The sequence below is a fragment of the Littorina saxatilis genome, linkage group LG13, assembly GCF_037325665.1.
Source record: "Littorina saxatilis isolate snail1 linkage group LG13, US_GU_Lsax_2.0, whole genome shotgun sequence".
Classification (NCBI taxonomy): Eukaryota; Metazoa; Mollusca; class Gastropoda; order Littorinimorpha; family Littorinidae; genus Littorina; species Littorina saxatilis.
Window position 1 is genome coordinate 32,283,595 of NC_090257.1, and position 24,979 is coordinate 32,308,573.

Below are 24,979 nucleotides of genomic sequence, written 5' to 3' on the forward strand. Positions count from 1 at the left end.
TATGTTAAAGAGTCGTTCTCTAGAGTGGTAGCCGTGTGTGTGTGTGTGTGTGTGTGTGTGTGTGTGTGTGTGTGTGTGTGTGTGTGTGTGTGTGTGTGTGTGTGTGTGTGTGTGTGTGTATGTGTGTGTGTGTGTGTGTGTGTGTTTGGGTATGTGTATGTGTTTGCGTGTTTGTGTTTGTATTGTTGTTGTTTTTGTTGTTGATATACCGTGACGTGTTGTATCTACTCACCAGTTCAACATTGTCGTCGTTCATCCACTGAACAGAAAATACAAGCATTCAAAAATCAATCAACCACACAATCTAATAATGTATCCACATACTATAGTGTCCCTCAGCATCGCTCAAGAAATTTAAAAAAAAATTAATGCGTCTGTTAAATCTACTTTTTTTGTGGTCATAGTCACTCACACAGATTATATGTTTCAAACATGTCGAACAGAAAGTTGCACTAGACAAGAAACTCGAACAACAAGTTAGAATCGCACTTACTCCAAACATGGCATTCCGTGACCAGATCACGATTTTACACTGAAGTTGAACATTATAAGATGTTTGGTGGCTTGTTGACAGACCAGCTTTTTTGTTGGTCCAAGGGGACCATATCGTCTTTTGTTTCATCTTTATCGACCAAGGCCGAAGGCCGCGGTTGATAAATATGAGACAAAAGGCGATATGCTCCCCGAGGACCAACAACAAAATGCTGGTCTGACGACAAGCCACCAAACATCGTTTTTGTCATCATTTTGGTTGTGCAACAAAATGCACACTAACCCACAGGGAGACGAATTTTTAGAATCCAACTCCGGGCCACAAAGCATCGTCACAGTAGCTCGAGATAACACGTCAACCTTGTATGTGACGTCAAACGTAGCTTGTTGACGCTTTTCTTCCAGTCTGAAAATGTACAGAGCTGCGATCATACTGAGTTCAGTAAGTGCTGAGGCATATTTCTTTTCTTTTTAAGTGTTTATGACTTTTCGTTGTGGATTTTGCGATTACAGAGATAAGTTGCAAATTGACCATGAGTTGCCGCGGTAATTATCAACATTGATTGGGTCTTTGAGAGTGAATGCTTACAATCGTTGTCCTCGGAAAAACAAATCCAAAGCCGCGATGGTTCCACACATCAAACAATCAGCCTGATTGGCTTTTACTTTGACAATCCACGTTTCACCTGAAAGCTCAAACCCATTCACCACCTCGATTTATTGCATGGGGAACATGAGATTTATTTCCCAGGTGTTTGTGAATGAAAACTCGTGAAAATGATGACAATATAAGATGTTTGATGGGTTGTTGACAGACCAGCTTTTTTGTCGGTCCGAGGGGGAGCATATCGTCTTTTGTTTCATATTTATTGACCAATGAAAAGAGCCGAAGAATCCCCGAGCGTTTCTATTGGGTTTGCTTTTGATTATCCATGTATAACCTGCTTCCTGCAACTATGGTAACCGGGGATTTATTGCCTGGGGAACGTGAGATTTATTTCCCAGGTGCTTGTGAATGAAAACTCGTGAAAATGATGACAAAATATGTTATTTACAGTAATTTCTGTAAAGTATCCCCCTGCCTTTTTCCACCCCCAATCCCTCACACACAGTGACAGATAGAGATACCTTACCCCCTACCCCCTTGTCTCTTTCGCATGTTCCTTTTCTGGGGTAAGACTTCGGAGACAACCCAACCTCTACCCCCACAACCCCCCCCCCCCCCCCCTTACCCTTTCTAGCCCCCACCCCCTCACCAAAGCTGTACACACAGTCAGGTGCAGAGGGACCTTACCCGCTTCTCTTTGTGTTCTTTTTCTAGGGTAAGGCTTAGGAGTCACACACACCCTAACCCACCGACCCCCCGCCCCCGCCTCCTCCCCCCCCCCCCCCACCCTTAACCCCTCCAAAGCAGTATGTAAAGGGTACGATATTTTCTTCTTTTTTTTTCTTTTTTTTTTAACCTCAGTTGCTTGCAGGCTGTGTCAACACTTCTTTTTTTGGCCTCTCTCTCTCTCTCTCTCTCTCTCTCTCTCTCTCTCTCTCTCTCTCTCTCTCTCTCTCTCTCTCTCTCTCTCTCTCTCTCTCTCTCTTTTTTTAAAGGGTACGATATTAAACATACGATTCCATACGGGCTATCCATCACTCACAGACATTACATACCTCCGCAACGTCCTTTATTAACTGTAAAAAGACAAGTTCAAAAGCAATTATACACAATCGTGATAAATAGCCGACTACGTAGTGAGGCAAGGGCATGACAGAACGGCAAGCGGAAAGAACAACAAACGGGCAACCAAGGAATAGGTGAGAGAGAGAGAGAGATTGAGAGAGAGCGAGAGAGAGAGAGAGAGAGAGGAGAGAGAGAGAGGGAGAGAGAGAGAGGGAGAGAGAGAGGAGAGAGAGAGAGAGAGAGCGAGCGCGAGAGAGAGAGAGAGGGGGGGGGAGGGGGAGACACTCCGACAGACAGACAGATAAAGAGAGACAGAGACAGGAAGACAGAGACAGTAAGACTAAGTGAGTGAGACAGACAGACATAAGGACAGACAGAGACAGGCAGACAGACAAAGAAAGACAGATAGAAAGAGACAGAGACAGACATAGACAGGCAGACTTAGTGTGAGTGAGAGAGACGACAAAGACAGGCAGACCAAGTGAGAGACAGACAGACAGACAGAGACAGGCAGACTGGATGAGAGAGTCAGGCAGACTGGACGAGAGAGTCAGGCAGACAGACAGACAGAGCCAGGCAGACTGGATGAGAGAATCAGACAGACAGAGGCAGGCAGACTGGATGAGAGAGTCAGGCAGACTGGACGAGAGAGTCAGGCAGACTGGACGAGAGAGACAGGCAGACTGGATGAGAGAGTCAGGCAGACAGAGGCAGGCAGACCGATAGATAGAGACAGAGGCAGGCAGATTGAATAATAATAATAATAACAAGAAATTCCTCCGAGGTAGGAAAAACACCCCCGTCCTTAGCACGAACATGATTCAGGGGCCATAATGCCATTCCTGATCATATCATGTCGAGTCTCATACTTGTCGACGACGCCCTAGGTACCACATCACAAACAGAACTGTGCAATACACAGGTGTTTTCTACAGACACACTCAAACACACACACACACAGAGAAGCCGTATACAGTGAAACCCGGCTATATTGAAGTAGGCTATATTGAAATCCCGGCTATATTGAAGAATTTTTCAGGTCCCGGCTGAAGCTCTACTTTTTCTTTGTTAAAAAATGTTGGCTACATTGAAGTCGGCTATATTGAAATCCCGGCTATATTGAAACAAAAATTCAGCCCACGGGACGTTTTTACCTGGCTATATTAAATGTTTGCTCCAAAGATTTGTTTAAGTTTTTTTTTTTTTTTTATTAAGAACAATGACTGCGCGGGCGCCGAATGATATGACACGCCTCTGTCAGCGCAATCAGTTGAGGAAGGGGAGAGGCCAGATCAGCATCAACTTTCGAGTCAGGAGGTTTCTGATAACATTACAGTCTAACAATGCCGCGGGCCTCTGACAGCTACGCCATGTCGTCTTGTGGTGCGTAGATCTCCCCGACTTAATTTCTGTTGTTCATGCGAGTAGTTTCCCTTTGTACACTAGCAAAAATGGCTGCAAAACAAACAAGTCGCGTAAGGCGAAATAACAACATTTAGTCAAGCTGTCGAACTCACAGAATGAAACTGAACGCACTGCATTTTTTTTCACAATGACCGTAGTCCGCCGCTCGTACAAAAGGCAGTGAAATTAACGAGCCTGTTTAGCGCGGTAGTGGTTGGGCTGTGCTGCAAAGCACGCTTTTCTGTACCTCTCTTCGCTTTAACTTTCTGAGCGTGTTTTTAATCCAAACATATCATATCTATATGTTTTTGGAATCAGGAACCGACAAGGAATAAGATGAAATTGTTTTTAAATCGATTTCGGAAATTTAATTTTAATCATAATTTTTATATTTTTCATTTTTAGAGCTTGTTTTTAATCCGAATATAACATATTTATATGTTTCTGGAATCAGAAAATGATGAAGACTAAGATAAAAGTAAATTTGGATCATTTTATAAAAAAAAATTTAATTACAATTTTCGAATTTTTAATGACCAAAGTCATTAATTAATTTTTAAGCCTCCAAGCTGAAATGCAATACCAAAGTCCAGCCTTTGTCGAAGATTGCTTGACTAAAATTTCAATCAATTTGATTGAAAAATGAGGGTGTGACAGTGCCGCCTCAACTTTTACAAAAAGTCGGATATGACGTCATCAAAGACATTTATCCAAAAAATGAAAAAAAAGTCCGGGGATATCATACCCAGGAACTCTCATGTCAAATTTCATAAATATCGGTCCAGTAGTTCACTCTGAATCGCTCTACACACACGCACAGACAAACAGAAACACACACACACACACGCACAGACAGACAGAAACACACACACACACACACACACAAACACCACGACCCTCGTCTTGATTCCCCCTCTATGTTAAAACATTTAGTCAAAACTTGACTAAATGTAAAAAGGGTGAGTCTGACAATTAAAAGAAAAATCGAGCTTATTCAGAAGCTGGAAACTGGCTGCAAAAAAAGAAAGGAAGTAGCTGAGGAATATGGAATGTGTGTTTGTGTGTGTAAGGGAGGGGGGGCGTGCGTGTGTGTGAGTGTGTGTCCGTGTGTGTGTGTGTGCAGAAAAAAAGCAAGGAGGCTCGAAGAACAACAGCCAACAGGTGAAAGATTAATGGGAATATATCTCACATCAAACGCAATGTGTGGACACGGAAATAAGAACGTATAGTGAAAAAAAGTTCGGTTATATTGAATTTCTGAAGGAACAAGGAGGGAAATTCAATATAACCGAGAATTGCCTATATTGAAGTTCCGGCTATATTGAAGGTCTTCCCGGGTCCCGTGCCACTTCAATATAGCCGGGTTTCACTGTATATATATATATATATCTATTGTATCAATATATAGAGATAGATGAGAGTGTATTTTTCGCGTGGCTATAAATTGATTCGACCTTTGCACTTTTACAGTGAGGATAATTTACGGGTCCAATTTACGTTCTGGACACTGCGGTGACCTTCTAAAAATAGTAACAGAACGCCGGGAATATCCGAAGATGCCCCCTCATACTATAGTCCACCAATAACTCCCTAACCGTGTGTTTGACTGGTCCCAATTTTTGTAAGGACCGTCTCGGGAATGTATAGAACCTGTTCACCAAGTTTGGTGACGATCGGTCCGTTCATTCTTGAGATCTACTTGCGAACACAAACAAACACACAAACAAACAAACAAACACACAAACAAACAAACAAACACATCGACCGAAACCTATACACACCCCTATACCGGGGGTGTAATAATAATACGAATATTTATAACGCGCACATATCTCACCAACAGGCGACTCAAGGCGCACATACACTCGTTCACACACACGGAGACTTAAAGTCACTAGCACACACACACCATCAACCATTAAAATATGTACAGTTATTCAGGGTGGGATGGGGTGGGCAGTGTAGAATGCATGGATTATTTGGAAAAAAGGAATGTCTTGAGTGCAGATTTGAATGATTCGAGGGACTGTTGTTGACGGAGGGGGAGAGGTAGTGTGTTCCATTGGCTAGGTGCTTGGAAAGAAAATGAGCGTTGACCTGCTGTTTTGAGTTTGGTGTGGGGGATGTTGAGCTTGAGGGAGTCGGCAGATGATCTGAGTGTTCGTGAAGGGACATAGAGAGAAAGAGAGTCGGAGAGATAGGCAGGGGCGAGACCATGGAGGCATTTGTAGGTGAGAGTGTTGATTTTGTAGGTGATACGGGCAGGAACGGGCAACCAGTGGAGCTGATTTAGGAGGGGGGTGATATGATCTCTCTTTTTCTTTCGTAGGACAAGACGGGCAGAGCTATTTTGAATGCGTTGGAGACGAGAGATAGAAGAAGAGGGAAGACCCGCCAAGAGAGAGTCAAGACGTGAGAAAACGGTGGAAGTGACCAATTTGGCGGTAGCATCTGTGGTGAGGTACTTGCGGATAGTGGCGATGCGGCGGAGTTGGAAGTAGCAGGTGCGAGAGACAGAAGAGATGTGTTGTTTCATGGAAAGGGTGTTGTCTAGAGTGACTCCGAGGTTTTTGACAGCAGAAGACAGAGGGACAGAAGAGTCAGAGAGTTGAAGAGAGTCGGAGGTGGCTTTGGAAAGTTTGGATGTAGTGCCTATTAGGATAGCTTCAGTTTTGTTGCTATTGAGCTGAAGTTTGTTTTCTGTCATCCAATTCTGCACGTCAGTGATAGTGTCAGAGATAGAGGAAAGAAGAGATTCAGACTGGTCAGGGGAAGAGCTGTTGTGAAGTTGAGAGGGAGAGACAGACAGACAGGTAGCTTGAGTGAGAGAGTGACAGACAAACAGACAGACAGGCAGAGACAGGCAGATTGAGTGAGAGAGAGACAGACACAGAGACAGGCAGACAGTTTGATACGAGACAGACACACACAGACAGGCAGACAGTTTGATAGAGACAGACAGACAGACAGACAGAGACAGGCAGACAGTGAGTGACAGGGGTTCATAATGACAAGCGAGGAAGCACCTATAGTACCTGTGTGTGTGTGTGTGTGTGTGCGTGACCGCGCCTATGGGTGCGTGCGTGCATGCGTGCGTGCGCGGACTCGTGTGTGTGTGTGTGTGTGTGTGTGTGTGTGTGTGTGTGTGTGTGTGAGTGCTTGCGTACCTGCGTGAGGGTGTGTGTGTATGTGTGTGTGCGTGTACGTGCGTGCTTGCGTACCTGCGTGTATGTTTGCGCCAGTGCGTGTCCGTGTGCGCGCGCGCTTGTGTTTGTGTGTGTGTGTGTGTGTGTGTTTTCTTACCTCATAACGGTCATGCCTGATTTTCTGCAACAGGATTCTCTTGGAATGAATGTCGTCGAGAAAACTCAGTAAACGATCCTGAGTCTGGCGACACGAAAAACAAAACGCGATATCAAAACATTTAGTCAATCTGCTGGCCTAAACATCAAAACTGTGTGTGTGTGTGTGTGTGTGCCTGTGTGTGTGTGTGTGTGTGTGTGTGTGTGTGTGTGTGTGTGTGTGTGTGTGTGTGTGTGTGTGTGTGTGTGTGTCTGTCTGTCTTTCTGACTGTCTGTCTGCTGACTTACACGTTTCCCATTAAAGAGTGAGAGATGACGCGACCAGAATCTTCCGGCAATGAAATAAAGTATGACGTCGTCATGATCATGCCATAATTACATAGTTAGACAGTTTTGCAGGAGAGAGTCCATTCCATTGCTCTCGATCACTTCCATAACGTGTGAACAGGCAGAGCTGAAGTTTCACGTGCATTTGCCCCCGCTTCCTCCCAGTCCCAGTGGAAAACTAGCACCAACAGAGTCGCGCTACCCAGGTGTATGCGTGTTTAGGTGTAATCAGCCACCTGCACTTATGGCAGTATGACCGAGGTCTTTTACGTGCCACAGTTAGCATGGACCAACACATTTTCACTTTTGGAGAATTAAAAAAAAAAAATTGATGTGGAACTATTCTCTGTGATTTCAGAAGGCAGAACATATTTTATTTTTTCAAATTGCAACTAAAATGGATTTGTTGTGATGATTTTAATTGGGTAGGGTGCACGTTTTGTAAACATTAGTGGGAACCCCCCCCCCTTCCCCCCCTTTCCCCCCCCCTCCCCCCCCCCCCCCTTCAAATGTAGAATTTTTAAAACAGAATCATGAAAATTATGAACAAAATTTATCATATAATATTCTGTGTACGAAAATAAGTTATTTTTCACTAAAACTATTAAAATGAAGATAATAATTATATGTATTTTGTATGAATGCTAGTATTTCACAGTAACATCAGAGACGGCCCCTTTTATCAAAGGCAATTTTAAGTGCCATAAACCCGTTCTCTGTATTCAATGTTTATGGTACAAATGCAGATATGTTCTATGATCTTTTAGCAGACAGAAAATGTGTTCGCCATTGCCGCAAAAGCCACGGACACTACCCTAAAATATCACTATTGCAGAAACACACAGTGAAATCACGAAAGATCTACTTTCACTTTTTGCCTGACTAGAATCTACAAAGAAGATGATGTCACCAGAGACTATAATTATAGTCTCTGATGTTACTCGCAAAGCAAAACGTCATTACACGGATGACGCCAAACTTTGCGTCATGCAAATACACTCTTCAAAAAAAGTTAAGGATCGGTTGAAAAAACGGATCTAATTATAAAAAATTGCCCAAAAATTAAACATCGACATAATAATTAAAAGATTAATGTGTTTGAATTAACAAATGAACAATGAGTCTTGACCTAGAATTTTGTTTGGCAGGCAGAGTTATTACCCTTTGTGGGACTTCTCAAAAGCTTCTGCATTCTGTTTTTTTATAGCCCCATGAAATTTGCGGAACGCATGCCAGGGCAAAAGGTTGTGATGCACGTGCTACAACAGGGTCCTGGCTATGAACATCGCTCACCAGCTTGTGTTTAAAGGTTGACACGCTGACACAATTATGCACAGTAGCAACATGCCCCCACGAAGAAAACTGAGCGATTTGGATAGAGGAAGGGCAATAAGATGGCTACAAGACGGTGTTGCTGCCAGGCAAGTGGCCCAGAGGCTTGCAGTGGCTCTCTCTGTCATCGTCAGACTAAAACAGAGATTCCACGCAACTGGAAGAGTGCAGGAGCGACGTTCTGGTCGGCCCAGAGTCACCACACAAAGAGAGGATCGCTTTATTCAGAGGCAGGCCATGCAACAAAGAATGGCTACGGCAAACAGCATTAGGCCACGCCTACAAGCTACCACCAACACTGTTGTTAGTGGTCAGACGATCCGAAACCGCTTACACAACTTTGGCTTGCGTGCAAGGCGTCCAGTCCGAGGAACAACCCTGACTGCTAATCACCGAGCAGCTCGCACTCTACATGTGAGGTGGCAACGTCAGCAGTGGGCTCAGGTGTTGTTTACAGATGAGTCCCGCTTTTGCTTGGAACCTGCTGATGGTCGCATCCGAGTGTGGAGGCGTCGCGGAGAGCACTTCGCAGAAGGCGCTGTTCTGGAACGACAGCGTTTTGGCGGAGGCTCTGTGATAGTCTGGGGAGGGATCAGCACACGTCCAAGGACACCTTTGTACCATGTAGTGGGCAACTTGACCGGTGTCCGCTACCAGAATGAGATCCTGCAACCCTTGTTCGTTCCAGCCCTCCAAGCGATCGGCCCTCGTGCCATTCTTCAGGATGACAACGCACCTCCCCATCGCTCTGCAGCTGCAAACACCTTCATCCAGCAGGCCAGGGTCAACAGGATGCTGTGGCCAGCCAACAGCCCGGACCTGAACCCCATAGAGCACATGTGCGACGAACTTTGTCGTCGGGTACAGCAACATCACCCTCCTCCTGCCAATCTGGGTCAACTGCTGCAATGGCTTTAGCAGGAGTGGAATGGAGTTCCCAGAGCATTCATATGCAACCTGATCCACTCCATGCGCCAACGATGTGTTGAATGCCTGGCACACAACGGAGGGCACACGCGTTATTGACACTGATTCACATTGTTGTGAATTCCATTTTGGAGGGTTGTTACGTTTGACACACTCTAGCTAAATTGTCGCTGCCGCGTTCGATCTTTGCTTTGTTTGTCATTACTCCTTGGTTGTTGAAGTTTTTGATTTTTTTCAAAAATGAAAGAATTCGGTCTCGTCTGTTTTGTGTGGCGTGCTTGTAAAAAAGTGATCCTTAACTTTTTTTTGATGAGTGTAGACTTGTTTACCAGTTTTGGAAGCAGCGGCGGCCCAACACGCTGGCTCAGAAGAAGACAAAGTTTTGTGGCATTCTTCTTTTACCTATGCTTGTAAAAATTGATCATCAGGAATCGAAAAATGCCGACAAGGTCATTCACATGACAGCTCGATTACTTCCGGACATCTCCGTCAGTACTCGGAAAATGGGAGTGTTACCTGTTACATCGATCGCAAAAGATATTTCCCCACCTCGAATTTTTATTTTTATCATCGTTTTGCACTCTTGGGACTTGACATATCACTAGACTGTGAAGACTGTAATAGTGCACGATCTAGAAAGCAAAAAATAATATTCTCAAACAATTCAGTTCGTCGTTTTCACCACAAATTTAGCACTGTGGAAGGCAAAAACGTGTGCACCTTTGAGTTCTACCTTCCCACTTTCATTCGTGATGAACAGACTCCTCACCCAGCCTCACATAACATTTGTATCCGCATTTTCCCAACCCCATTAAATTGACCATGCCCATACCCCGTGTTTTGGCCATTTTTGGGGACAAAGATTAGAGTTATCTTTTCTTGCCTTGGTCCTTGCTACCACAATGGTGACACGGGGGTTGAACATGGATACCGTCTCTGAGTCTGCACAAAAGTTGGCCTGTGTCCGTCCCGGCTCGGATTCTAACCTGCTACCTTAGGATCACAAGTCCAGTGCTCTACCAACTGAGCTACCGGGCCCCCCAGGTCACTAGTCAGAAGTGTTAAAAGGATGCGTTATTGCACAAAACTGTGCTAAGAATGTCATTCAAGGGATACATGTGACAGTGTCTGAACCTCCAAATGTTCCGACGGAAGTCCAAAAGATTCTCTTCACTTGAAAGTCTACCGGCACCTTCTGTCCCCTGTTTCTTACAGGCGAGAATTGGCGAGAATTGGCGAGTGGGGCGAGGAAGTCCGTTTCTTGGGCACATCTCGCCGCGAGTGACGCTAGGATTCTTGCCTCGAATGCTAGGTATCTTTGGGCTTGCTCGCTTGGCGAGAAGACATGGCGGCCACGCAGCCGCCAATCCGATTGGCTGTCCATGGGTTTTTACCAACCAGTGCAGACGACCTTTTCGGTATCAACCAATGGTGTTTAATTCTTGCGTAGCTAGCCATAAAACCGTTTCATAGACACTCTCGCCTCCTAGCTTCGCGAGCGGCTAGCCGAAAGAATATTTCGCCTGAAAGAAACACGCGTCTGGTTGGTAGGTGTACCAGGCCGTGTGGACATCGCGTGCCTTTTTTTCCAACGCTTTACCCACATGAATGAATGATAGTGAACATGAATGAAGTTTGTCATCGTGGCGTCCAGCACGGTTTTTAACGAACGTGTTGTTGCCCTACCTGCGAGTCGTGAAGCGCCATGATGACGTCATACATCTGACCTAGGTCTGTTTCCCGTTCCAGCTCCTGCACAGAGTGACCGTAATCTAGTAAAGGGGAGTGCCGATGCTAGAAAAAAAGAAAGAAAGAAAGGCAGAAAGAAAGAAAGAAAGAAAGGCAGAAAGAAAGAAAGAAAGAAAGAAAGAAGACAGACAGAAAGAAAGAAAGAAAGAAAGAAAGAAAGAAAGAAAGAAAGAAAGAAAGATAGACAGAAAGAAAGAAGACAGACAGAAAGAAAGGCAGAAAGAAAGAAAGAAAGAAAGGCAGAAAGAAAGAAAGAAAGAAAGATAGAAAGAAAGAAGACAGACAGAAAGAAAGGCAGAAAGAAAGAAGACAGACAAGAAAGAAAGGCAGAAAGAAAGAAAGAAAGAAAGAAAGACAGAAAGAAAGAAGACAGACAGAAAGAAAGAAAGGAAGAAAGAAAGAAAGAAAGAAAGAAAGAAAGAAAGAAAGAAAGGCAGAAAGAAAGAAAGAAAGAAAGAAAGAAAGAAGATAGACAGAAAGAAAGAAGACAGACAGAAAGAAAGAAAGAAAGAAAGAAAGAAAGAAAGACAGAAAGAAAGAATTTAGAAAGAAAGAAAGAAAGAAAGAAAGAAAGACAGAAAAAAAGAAGGACAGACAGAAAGAAAGAAAGAAAGGCAGAAAAAAAGAAAGAAAGAAAGATAGAAAGAAAGAAGACAGACAGAAAGAAAGGCAGAAAGAAAGAAAGAAAGAAGACAGACAGAAAGAAAGGCAGAAAGAAAGAAAGAAAGACAGAAAAAAAGAAGGACAGACAGAAAGAAAAAAAGAAAAGAAAAAAAGAAAGCAAGAACGAAAGAAAGAAAACAAGAAGGGCAAAGCCCATACGACTCACATGCTTGACCTTGACCTTTACATGACCTTGACCTTCAGGGTCAAGGTCAAATAACTAAACCTAGCAATGACATCATACACTAAGAACTGCTTTACACATTTTTCCTACCAAAATATATGTGACCTTGACCCAAGGTCAAGGTCATCCAAGGTCATGCAACACAAAGCTGTTAATTCAAGACATAGGAAGTACAATGGTGCTTATTGGCTCTTTCTACCATGAGATATGGTCACTTTTAGTGGTTCACTGCCTTATTTTGGTCACATTTCATAAGGGTCAAAGTGACCTTGACCTTGATCATATGTGACCAAATGTGTCTCATGATGAAAGCATAACATGTGCCCCACATAATTTTTAAGTTGGAAACAGTTATCTTCCATAGTTCAGGGCAAGGTCACTTCAAAATATGTATACAATCCAACTTTGAAGAGCTCCTGTGACCTTGACCTTGAAGCAAGGTAAACCAAACTGGTATCAAAAGATGGGGCTTACTTTGCCCTATATATCATATAGGTGAGGTATTGAATCTGAAAAACTTCAGAGAAAATGGGAAAAATGTGAAAAATAGCTGTTTTTTAGACAACATTTATGGCCCCTGCGACCTTGACCTTGAAGCAAGGTCAAGATGCTATGTATGTTTTTGGGGCCTTGTCATCATACACCATCTTGCCAAATTTGGTACTGATAGACTGAATAGTGTCCAAGAAATATCCAACGTTAAAGTTTTCCGGACGGACGGGGGGGACGGACGGACGGACGACTCGGGTGAGTACATACTCACTTTTGCTTCGCATGTGAGTCAAAAATCAAAAAATCTGAATGCTAGCCTGACTGCACAAACAATAAATGTTAAGCATTGGAACACATCTTACAAGTATATATAGATATACCAATAATAACAACACCATCAACGACTAAAACAACAACAACAATAACAGTTACACCTACAGCAGCAACACCAGCAACGGCAGCAACAACAACGACGGCAACAACAACAACAGAAACAGCAAAACCTACAACGGTAACAACAACAAAAACACCAACGACAACAACAACGGCAACAACAACACCAACAACGGCAAAAACAACAAGAACAACAAAATCATAAACAACGGCAACGACAGCAACACCAGCAACGGCAGAAACACCAACAACCATAACAACACCAGCAATAGTAACGCTAACAACGGCAGTAATACCATCAACACCAACCATAACATCACCAACAAAGACAGCAACACCAACAACGTTATCGAAAATAACAACGACGACAACACCAACAACGACAGCAACATCAACAACGGTAACAACACCGACGATGACTTCAACAACAACAACATCCAACAACGAAAACAGCACCATCAACATTTAATACAGACAACAACACCGACAATGAAACCAACAACACCAACAACAACAATAACACCAACAATGTCAATAACACCAACAAAGACAAGATCGGCGACGCCGACAACAACACCAACAACATATCCACTACAACAGCCGCTCACCGGAGGTCGGTGTTTGTCGTCCATGAGGAAGAAACCGAACCCTGTGGGAAAATCCCCAATGGACCTTTTCCTCTCAGGCTGAGGAAACCAAGAAAATTGGTTGATTAAAATCAACATGGCCGAAGCAATGTTTTCATAAAAGAAGCGGTAGTGTACGGGCACATGTTGTATTTGGGTTACATGTGTTGCAGAGTATTTGAAAATACGTAGGCATAAAAACATGCAAAGAAGAGTGATAAGTCCCTGTTGTGAATACAGTCAAGTGGATAAATTATGATTACTTATGTATCACACTAGTTTTACTGCTACATCAGCCCCTCTCATGAACGGACACCCTAGGGCCAGTGCAAACCTGTCCGTACATTGCAGGTGGCCGGTCACGGGAGAGGCCCTCCCCCCATCACACACACTCAGACACACTGACGGACTGAGTGAGTCTTTGCTACTGGTGAACGAGCTCTACTTAATGTACTAAAACAATAAGGTCAAACTACTACAACGTATAACTGAAAGGAAAAACAAGAAGAGCAAAGCCCATACGACTCACATGCTTTACACATTTTTCCTACCAAAATACATGTGACCTTGACCCAAGGTCAAGGTCATCCCAGGTCATGCAACACAAATCTGTTAATTCAAGACATAGGAAGTACAATGGTGCTTATTGGCTCTTTCTACCATGAGATATGGTCACTTTTAGTGGTTCACTACCTTATTTTGGTCACATTTCATAAGGGTCAAAGTGACCTTGACCTTGATCATATGTGACCAAATGTGTCTCATGATGAAAGCATAACATGTGCCCCACATAATTTTTAAGTTTGAAACAGTTATCTTCCATAGTTCAGGGTCAAGGTCACTTCAAAATATGTATACAATCCAACTTTGAAGAGCTCCTGTGACCTTGACCTTGAAGCAAGGTAAACCAAACTGGTATCAAAAGATGGGGCTTACTTTGCCCTATATATCATATATAGGTGAGGTATTGAATCTCAAAAACTTCAGAGAAAATGGGAAAAATGTGAAAAATAGCTTTTTTTTTAGGCAACATTTATGGCCCCTGCGACCTTGACCTTGAAGCAAGGTCAAGATGCTATGTATGTTTTTTGGGGCCTTGTCATCATACACCATCTTGCCAAATTTGGTACTGATAGACTGAATAGTGTCCAAGAAATATCCAACGTTAAAGTTTTCCGGACGGACGGACGGACGACTCGGGTGAGTACATAGACTCACTTTTGCTTCGCATGTGAGTCAAAAACTGTCCTATCCTGTAAAAATGACGTTAAATGAACGGTGTCAGAAAAAGAGAGATAAAAGAAATTATCAAATTCCTGAGGATACAGGCACCCCATGAAAGCAGCCACGAACACACACTTTGCAAAAATATGAATTGAAAACCTGCATGTCGTACTTTCTTTTTTTCTGGCTTTATTGAATGCTTCAGGCAGTGACTTTTCCCTGTCCAGTTTCCTCTTTCGTCTCTCTTACCCCTCTCTTACCCACTCACCCCCCCCCCCCCCCCCCCCCCCCCCCCCCCACCTTCCTCTCCCCGGCCACTCCCTTTACCCAGCCCGGACAGCACAAACTTCTAATCTGCAAGGCAGAGTACACATTTTCTAAAAGGAAGACTACTCCTCTTCAATTATATTCAGAGATCTTCCAGCTGTCTCCACCATAAGCCAAGTGGTCGAGTTACCCCACTTCTGACCCGAATCACCCCCCTCCTGCTGGGTACACGTGCACTCAAGTTAACACAAGACTGACACCTCTGCTTTGACCTGCGTGTCAGGAGTCGGATGAGAGAGAGAGAGAGTGAGGAGAGAGAGTGAGAGAGAGAGACACACACACACACACATAGACAGAGACATACATGGAAAGACAGAGGCGGAGAGACTCAGAGGGAGACACAGACAAAGACAGACATACAGAGAGAGAGAGAGAGACAGAGAAAGAGAGAGAGACAGAGACAGACAGACAGATAGACAGGGAGTGACTCGAGACGGAGAAACAGATAAATGAACACCGGGTGAGGGAAAATGACTCGAGAGAGAGAGAGAGAGAGCGCATGAGATCTCGAGAGAGAGAAAAAGATTGAGAGAGAGACAGATACACACACAGACACGAAGGCAGAGCGAGGGAGAGACGGAGAGAGTTGCATGGAGTGTACGTGACAGACAGTGTGTGTTGCTATAAACAGACAGACGAGGTGCCGCTCATTTCCGAAACAGCGCAAATGGGACAACAGTGACATGTACTGTTTGAATTCCAAACAAGAAGGGCAAAGCCCATACGACTCACATGCTTGACCTTGACCTTTACATGACCTTGACCTTCAGGGTCAAGGTCAAATAACTAAACCTAGCAATGACATCATACACTAAGAACTGCTTTACACATTTTTCCTACCAAAATACATGTGACCTTGACCCAAGGTCAAGGTCATCCAAGGTCATGCAACACAAAGCTGTTAATTCAAGACATAGGAAGTACAATGGTGCTTATTGGCCCTTTCTACCATGAGATATGGTCACTTTTAGTGGTTCACTACCTTATTTTGGTCACATTTCATAAGGGTCAAAGTGACCTTGACCTTGATCATATGTGAGCAAATGTGTCTCATGATGAAAGCATAACATGTGCCCCACATAATGTTTAAGTTTGAAACAGTTATCTTCCATAGTTCAGGGTCAAGGTCACTTCAAAATATGTATACAATCCAACTTTGAAGAGCTCCTGTGACCTTGACCTTGAAGCAAGGTAAACCAAACTGGTATCAAAAGATGGGGCTTACTTTGCCCTATATATCATATATAGGTGAGGTATTCAATCTCAAAAACTTCAGAGAAAATGGGGAAAATGTGAAAAATACCTGTTTTTTAGACAACATTTATGGCCCCTGCGACCTTGACCTTGAAGCAAGGTCAAGATGCTATGTATGTTTTTTGGGGCCTTGTCATCATACACCATCTTGCCAAATTTGGTACTGATAGACTGAATAGTGTCCAAGAAATATCCAACGTTAAAGTTTTCCGGACGGCCGGACGGCCGGACGGACGGACGGACGGACGGACGGACGACTCGGGTGAGTACATAGACTCACTTTTGCTTCGCATGTGAGTCAAAAAGCGCAGCTCATTTCTGGAACAGCACAGATAACAAAGTTGGTTTCAACAACTGATCTCGTGAGAACGGTAACAAACGACTCATGTCACCTCTCCGAACGCATTGCAATAGATGTCCGCTCCTGCGGCCATCAAAAACCACACACACACGCGTACACACATACGCACGCACGCACGCTTACACACACACACACACACGATCATGAAGCCACAAACGTACGCACGCACGCACACATGCGCGCGCACAAACACGCACATGCATGCACGTTCGCAAGCACGAAAACACACACGCACACACACACACGCACACACATACACAACACACACACACATACGCACACACACACACATACACACACACTCTTCGGTTATGGTACTGAACAAAGGGGAATAGGCCGAGTAGAAGACCAGTAGTGAAGTGACAATTTAGATAAAAGAAGAAGACATTTCTAATTTCATTGAGAAAAGGGTATTTCCTTCGCACACTCCGTTTCTCGTCGTAGTGTGTATGCCTTTTCCTTACAGCATAGTCATAGCTTCAAATGTTCAATGTAAAACTGATCAAATCTGGATAATTACAAAATTATGTTTCACAGACGAACGTCTTGATTTCTTCAAGCTATAACTGTTCGTTCATGGCAATAAGGCAAAAAAAAAAAATGTCTGTTTAGGGTAACATGACCAAAAAAAGTAGGGTCGGTAGGTAGGTAGGTTTTTTTTTTTTTTCTTTTTTTTTTTTTTTTGGTGTGTAAATGCTATGTTGGCTGAACATTCACTTCTTATATTTGATGAATACATGTTTCAAAACTAACGTATAAATAAAACAGAGAGAAAGGGAGAGAAAGAAACGCCAAATGTCTCTTTTTAGCATTTTTACCTCTTTTTTTATTTTTTTTATTTTGAAATCAAAAAAAAGTTTTTGGGTCGGCGCCAAATCGATAGGGTCGGTCGGGTTACCCTAAACAGACAATTTTTTTTTTTTTGGCCTAATGGGTTGAATGCCAACGCATATATTCGACACGTAATTTCTGGCACAGTTCTTTTCGTGAAGGGAAAGCTGCCGAGGTGTCACGTAAACATAGTCTTGGCGAACCGATAAACCGAGACAACGTATGAGTTGAGCATGCGTATTAGGCAGATCCCGTGTTTCCGCCAACCACTCTCTCTTGCAAGCACGCGGGTCAGAAGCACGGCATGGCCTAAGCTTACCAGTTATTGAATGCTTGAGTTTGTATTTTGCTTGCATTGTTTACTAGATAAGTAAACTGAATATGAACGTTCTCTGCTGCTGGTATTGAATATGAACGCTCGGTTAACGAAACTAGGCTTTTACATGAGATAAGACTTTTTTTTTCCTTTTTGACCTCGGTGGCATGCAGGATGCTTTAACCCATATTTTTTGCCTGATCTCCTTTTTTTTTTCTTTTTTTTTTAATTTAGGCGGGGAGCATCCTTCTTCCTTGGTCTTTTTCTTTATAACATAATCAACTTTATATTATACAAAACATAAACTTCTTTCTAATATTTAACTCTTATTCCAATAAAATACCCAAATCTAACTTCTTTCCATACTTAAATTTTCCAATGGTCATTTTTGTTATCAAAATACAATAATTTATAAAAAATAAATTTGATAATTTTTTTAATTTTCATTCCAATAACCAAATAATATATCTGTTTCACTTTCACTCAAAATTATATCATAATAAATTTGCTTGAGATAAGACTTATACACTCTGAATATGAACGTTCTCTGCTGCTGCTGGTGTTGAATATGAACGCTCGGTTAAAGGCACAGTAAGCCTCCCGTAAACCATCACAGATACGGTCAGGCTTTTACACACAGTACAAACACCCTTTCATTTAAACACTCACCGATTGAGAACATCCTAGGTGCCCTCCGTAAAGAGCGAACAATTTTCAAAGAATTTATTTTTGCGTGGTTTATCTTACCCCTGAGCCATCGTGAATCCGTGTGATCCAGTTTCCCTTTTTCACAATGTAGTCGTCAGTTAGTCATTTGAATGCGACTCGATGTGAGCTTATCTACAATAGCACGTTTTTATGCACGAAACAAACGGCTGTGGTTCACAAGAACTCTAGCGATGGCTTTTGACTGTTGAGAGGAACGGCGATATGCATAAACCGTCGTCTGCTACGACCCTTGCGTGACCCTGCTTCCGGGCTTCTTTTTTTTCAAACTTTCACAACTTCGAATTGTACTGATCTTGTCTTGATGACCGACCCCCGTAGCGCAGTGGTTAGCGCATCGGGCTGTGGGCCGGGAGGTCGTGGCTTCGAATCCCATCAGGGTCATGTGGGTTTTTCGGGCTACGGTCGGCTCCTACCCAGAGTGGAAGTGCTATGGTTCCTATGGGAAGGCTGGAATCACACAGCCGAGTGTCATTCACTTAACGAATGCGACGTTGAGGGTGCTCAGGTTCTGTATACCTGACCAACACCGCAGGTGCGGCAGTTCTCGGGCCTGGTTGACTCTCAACTCTCAATGCCTTTCACGCCTGGTGGCGTGTAGGGCAGCGACAAAGGACCTCCACTTTTGTCTGTCTCTTGCAAGCCTTTCCAGGGTCGCCCAGGAGTGGTTGAGGTCCTTTGATTCCCCCTCCACTGTTCGTCTCCAAGTCTGCTTGGGTCTTCCCCGCTTCCTTTTTCCTTCTGGGGTCCATCGAAGTGCCACCTTCGGAATGGAGTCGTTTTCCATTCGTAGTACATGGCCAGTCCATCTCCATCTTCTCTGGGTTATGAGTGTCTCCATTTCTTCCATGTTGCATCGTTGGAGAAGGTCGTTGTTGGAGATCTTTCTGGGCCAGAATATTTTCAAGATCTTTCTGACACCAGGATATATTATGACAGTAAGCGTAGAGTGCTGCCCTGTCACGTAGTCTCAAACCAAATTGGAAATCCATAGCATCATCATTATAATCATCCTCATCTCATTAATCATCCAAAATTATAAATTGTCCTTGCTCTTGTGGCCCTTCATGCCCGGAGCTCTCATGGTGACCTTGGTCTCAGTGTTCCTGTTCCATCCTTCCCTGAATAGTACTTCTGCTGTCAGTCTTCAACGTGTGACGTTCTGGGGGGTCGACGGAGGGACGTGGTGGCGGTCTGCTCTCTGGAGGGGGACCCTCACTCAGTCTGGCTCCGCGACTTAGCAGTCAATGTCGTTAGTACGGGGCATAGTAGGTAGTGGGCTGCGTCCGTTAGCTCGGGACAGACCCACTACTGAACACCGTCGAAGTGACTCAGCAGAAGTGCAGTGTCATCTTCCGAGGGTAGCCTACCGCAGCGACCCGACATTCCTCCCTGGAGCGTCTGTAAAATCGACAAGTCTGGCAGCGGAACGAAATTCAGAGGTGGATGGAGCAGCGAGTGCAGGGACGGGGCGGCGTGAGAGCACACCGGGACAAGGAACAGGTGCAAGGGAAAAAAAAAAAAAAAAAAAAAAGATCTTGTCTTGATGAAAAAAGAATTCTTTTATGATTAAAGAATGTTTGTGTAACAAGCTGTCAATTTATTATTTAGATTTTAAAAGTTAGATCTAGCGCAAAAACGCACCACGGTCCAAAAACATTCTGATAATCATCGATCCACGGCTATCGCCAGTTTACATCGATAGAATGAGACCCGAAGGGAAGTAACTCATTTTTGACCTGAGTTCAGGATGGGTCCAAAAAGTGTTCGAGACAATCTGCAAAATTAATTCTTTAAAAATTGCTCGCTCTTTACGTAGGGCACCTAGGATGTTCCCGTTTGGTGAGCGTTCAAATGGAAGGGTGTTTGTACTGTGTGTAAAAGCCTGACAGTATCTATGATGGTTTACGGGAGGCTTACTGTCCGGGCGTGATTTCCGGTATTGAATATTCATAACAGCCGTCCAGCACCAAAACGAGGCGCCATTGTTGTAGAGGACCAAGTCCACGAAAATAAATTCTTTGAAAATTTCTCACGCTCGACAGAAAATAGCCAGGATGTTCCTGTTCGGTGAGCGTTCAAATGGAAGTATGCTTGTACTGTATGTAGACGCTCGGGGAGCTCTGTGATGGTTTACGGGAGGCTTACTGTGCCTTTAACGAAACTAGACTTTTACATGAGATAAGACTTGGACACATACCAAAAAACTGACAACCCGACTTCGTCCTGGGCAGGGTGGGACATTTGTGATGAAATTGTTTTGCAGATTCATACAATACAATACAATACAATGCAATACAGTACAATACAATGCAATACAATACAATGCAATACAAAACGATACGATACAATACGATACAATTCAATACTATAATCCTTCATTATCTCAACAGAGAAATGACATTGTGGCTAAATAAGCACACACTAACATTAAAACACATCAATATAAACAACTATTACACACACACACACACACACACACAGACACACACACACACACACACACACACACACACACACACACACACACACACACACACACACACACACACACATAGGTGTCAGCTTATACATGCACTCTTCACACTCAAAATCCCGCGCTGCGCAGATATCTTTCAGGCTTCTGATTGTTGGTATGTGTCCTTGTGGATGAATGGTCTAATACCTCATGTAAAAGCCTGGCCTGGGATGGAGAACCGCATTGTTTACACGGGAAGGGCCGTGCCTTTTTTGTATAGTAATGTGCACACAATGGACAGCTTACTTACCATTTTTCGACAGTTCTTCATATCCCAGAATCGAAGGCACTGCAAATGGCAATAGTCATCTTCAAGCTGTAAATCCTCGACATGATTTTCTTACAACAAGAAGAGAAAATAAAGTCAGAAGATAACATAAGGCCCCCCCAAAAAAATAGGTGTGGTTAAGGTAACATAGCCCCAAAAAATAGGGTAGGAAGGTAGGCAATCACTTTTTTTTTAAACTTTTTTTTTCTAATGTGTACAAATTAAACCTACTTGACAGGGAAACAAGTGTGCGACTCGAGCGCTTTCGCTTTCATTGCGTTTTCTGCACTGATTTTTAATTTTTTTTTTTTTTTTTTTTTTTTTTTTTTTACAAATGTAATAAAAAGTTATAGGGTCGGCCCCTAAAAATAGGGTAGGCCGGGTTACCGTAACCACACCTATTTTTTTTAGGCCTAACGTTTGCACAAATACCTGCAATGGTCCGATATTTTACCTGAAGTACGTTTCGTGTGTTGACATAAAAATATAATTTTCAAAGCAATCCACCGGGTCATTACCGAAATACAGAGTTCTTTTTTATAATGGTTCCCCTGTGTGTGTGTGTGTGTGTGTGTGTGTGTGTGTGTGTGTGTGTGTGTGTGTGTGTGTGTGTGTGTGCGTGTGTGCGTGTGTGCGCGCGTGTGTGTGTGTGTGAGTGTATGTGTGAATGTGCGTGTGTGTGTGTGTGTATGTGTGTGTGTGTGTGTGCGTGCGCGCGCGCGTGCGTGCGTGCGTGCGTGCGTGCGTACTTGCGTTTGTGTGTGTATGTTTGATAGTGAGTAAGTGTACATGCGAGCGTGCGTGCGGTGCGTGCTTGCGCGCTTGCGTGTGTGTGTGTATGTTTGAGAGTGAGTGAGTGAGTGTTCATGCGAGCGCGTGCGCGCGCTAGTGGTGTTGTGTTGTGTGTTGGGGTGGCAGGGGAGGTTCCGGGGGGGGGGGGGGGGGGGGGGGGGTATAACGTATAGACAGAAAAGAGAGAGAAGTGACAATCGTCGTTACCCTTTCCATACGGTTCTGTATGAGAGTAAGCTCGTCGTAAATGCTACATTTCACTTCTGATTCCTCCTCTACCTCCTCCGATTGCCCAGTCAAAAGTTCACTTCCTTTTCCTTTTAATAGAGTCTCGTAGACATCCGCCGACATGCCCCCGTCCATTAACACAAGGAAGGCGTTACTTGGCGACATCTGTCCGAGAGAGAGAGAAGAAGAAAAGAAAATTGAAATGAAATTAAATTAAATGTCGATTTAATGAACAAACGCCGTCGGCCCATTCATGGGGATTACCAAAAATGGCAACAAAAATGGCAAGAACAACGAAAACATGATTCACAGGAAGATAATTTAATACTTATTTCGATAAACACATTCTGACAAATAATAATTATTCTCTCTCTCTCTCTCTCTCTCTCTCTCTCTCTCTCTCTCTCTCTCTCTCTCTCTCTCTCTCTCTCTCTCTCTCTCTCTCTCTCTTTCCTTCCTTCCTTCCTTCCTTTCTTCCTTCCTTCCTTCCTTCCCTCCCTCCCTCCCTCCCTCCCTCCTTCCCTCCCTCCCTCCTTTTTGATTGTTTGTTTGTTTGTTTTTTTAGTTTGTTTGTTTGTTTGTTTGTTCTTTTTATTTTTTTTATTTTTGTTTGTTTGCTTGCTTGTTTGTTTTTTGCTTTTTTTGTATTGTATAATCGGGTTTTTTTCTCGTGAGCTTGGTACCATTTTGTGACGTGCATTCTCTGCCCTTTAAATGACTATAACGTATATTAAATGGCAATAGAATATATTCTCTTTACTTATTGCATTAATACTCCAGTTAAATAATGATACAGACATTAGAAAAAACACATACATTTTTTTTTAATTGTTGGTATTTAAATCCATGTCACATTCTTTGGTTTCCGTGTTAGATGCATGATGTGCTTTAAAAATGCTTGTAAATTACTGAGCGTAGACAAACAAAATGTGCAATTATTTCTTATGCTTTTTCTGCAGGCAACGGATATATATAATTATATGGAACCAGTTCTTAATAATAAAATCAATGTGTATGGTTAAAATGTCTCAGTTTTACTTTTAGTAAAGAAATATCAACTTCGTAATATGGTTTCCACTGGTACAAATCTCTGGAGAATAGCCCAAAAGTGTGTAAGGGCTGGAAAATGTTCCCGTCAGATATAATTATCTCCCCTTGTCAACCATGTCAGGCTATTACATATAAGAATAGAAAGAGCTATTTCCTGGGACAGTAGGGGCGACCACCCCCAACCAGGCGCGTTCACAGGTGGCGGATAGTGAGATGGCCTTCAGATATGGAGGTTAGCTGCGAAATAAACCAGGCTTGCCAGGACGAAGAAGCAGTCGCGGACCAACTGGCGGTGCTTCCAACAGGATGGGGTGGGATAACAGGTGGCACTGTTACACTCAAGAAATACCCCAGGTCTCCAATGACGGGAGCATCATGCGATCAAGAGCCGCATCTTAAGTTCTAGCCCTGGGGAAGGTCACCTCAGATAAACCAGCAAGCTATGGCCAAATAGCCGAGTAGACTGGACTCGACAGCCCTGTAAAGCCACCAGTCTAGGAGAAGGACCACTCCGATATAAAAACACGCTGAAGCCGGATGAGCTGGGCCATGTATGGCGCATAACGACAGCTCAACGCATCAACGCTCATATGACAGACGACAAAGAGCTATTTGGACTCATACCAAAACTCAAAAACTTGCCTACTTTCTCTACTTAACGGTGCAGTACACTTTAGACAGAGAGTGAGAGGTGAGAGGAGGGAAATAGAGAGAGGGGGCGGGGCATGGAGGGGGAGAGAGAGAGGGTGAGCAAGAGGAGACTGAGGGAGAGAGAGAGAGAGGGGGAGATATGGATGGGGTGGGAGGGAGAGAGGGGGGAGAGAGGGGGAGAGAAGGAATAGAGAGGGAGGGCGCGAAGAGGAAGAGTGAGAGAGACAGAGGGGGTAGAGGGAGAGAGAGAAAGAGAGGGAGAGGGAGAGAGAGAGAAAGAAGGAGAAGTAATTGTAAAAGGAAAAAGAATGTCCAGTATAAAAACAATGTCCATTTTGCGTGTAACTGAAAACACATATATATTGTATAACAGATTCTGTGCGAATGTTATCGAAATGATTTGCTCTACCTCCAGTAAGTCGGATATATCTGGGGACTCCATTTCACCGGGCTGTACATGAAAACAAACATCCATTATCAGAAGCATTGTAGAGGAACACAAAGATTTGTTATCAGAAAAATTGTATTTGAACACAAACATTTGTTATTAGTAGAACTGGAAAGAACAAGAAAATTCAGAAGCACAGTAAGTCAAAATATAGATCTATAATTGTAACACTATTATTCCAACAAAACTCCCAAAACACACTATCGTTATAAAGATGTAAACAAGTTTGTTCTGTCCCCTCTCAAAAGAACAACTCTGTGCAGAGTGCGTAAAAATATCACTGCATGCTAAATGCAAACTCTGAGCAGAGTACGTAAAAACACTGCATGCGAAATGCCAACTCTGTGCAGAGTGCTTAAAAACACTGCATGCTAAATGCAAACTCTGTGCAGAGTGCGTAAAAATTACACTGCATGCTAAAT

At 43.4% G+C, this 24,979-nt stretch overlaps 1 protein-coding gene across 1 annotated transcript in view; it reads right to left on the minus strand.

The window, feature by feature from the left end:
- Positions 1-24,560, minus strand: part of LOC138945528 (kinesin-related protein 4-like) — a gene marked incomplete at its 5' end in the record, with an annotated part of 156,241 nt that extends 131,681 nt beyond the window's left edge. Inside the window, 8 exon segments of the mRNA XM_070316965.1 lie at positions 233-259; positions 2,155-2,175; positions 6,872-6,955; positions 11,143-11,208; positions 13,546-13,623; positions 21,371-21,409; positions 22,388-22,573; positions 24,519-24,560. Coding sequence (XP_070173066.1) covers positions 233-259; positions 2,155-2,175; positions 6,872-6,955; positions 11,143-11,208; positions 13,546-13,623; positions 21,371-21,409; positions 22,388-22,573; positions 24,519-24,551 — 534 coding nt within the window.
- Positions 24,561-24,979: the final 419 nt, after the last annotated feature.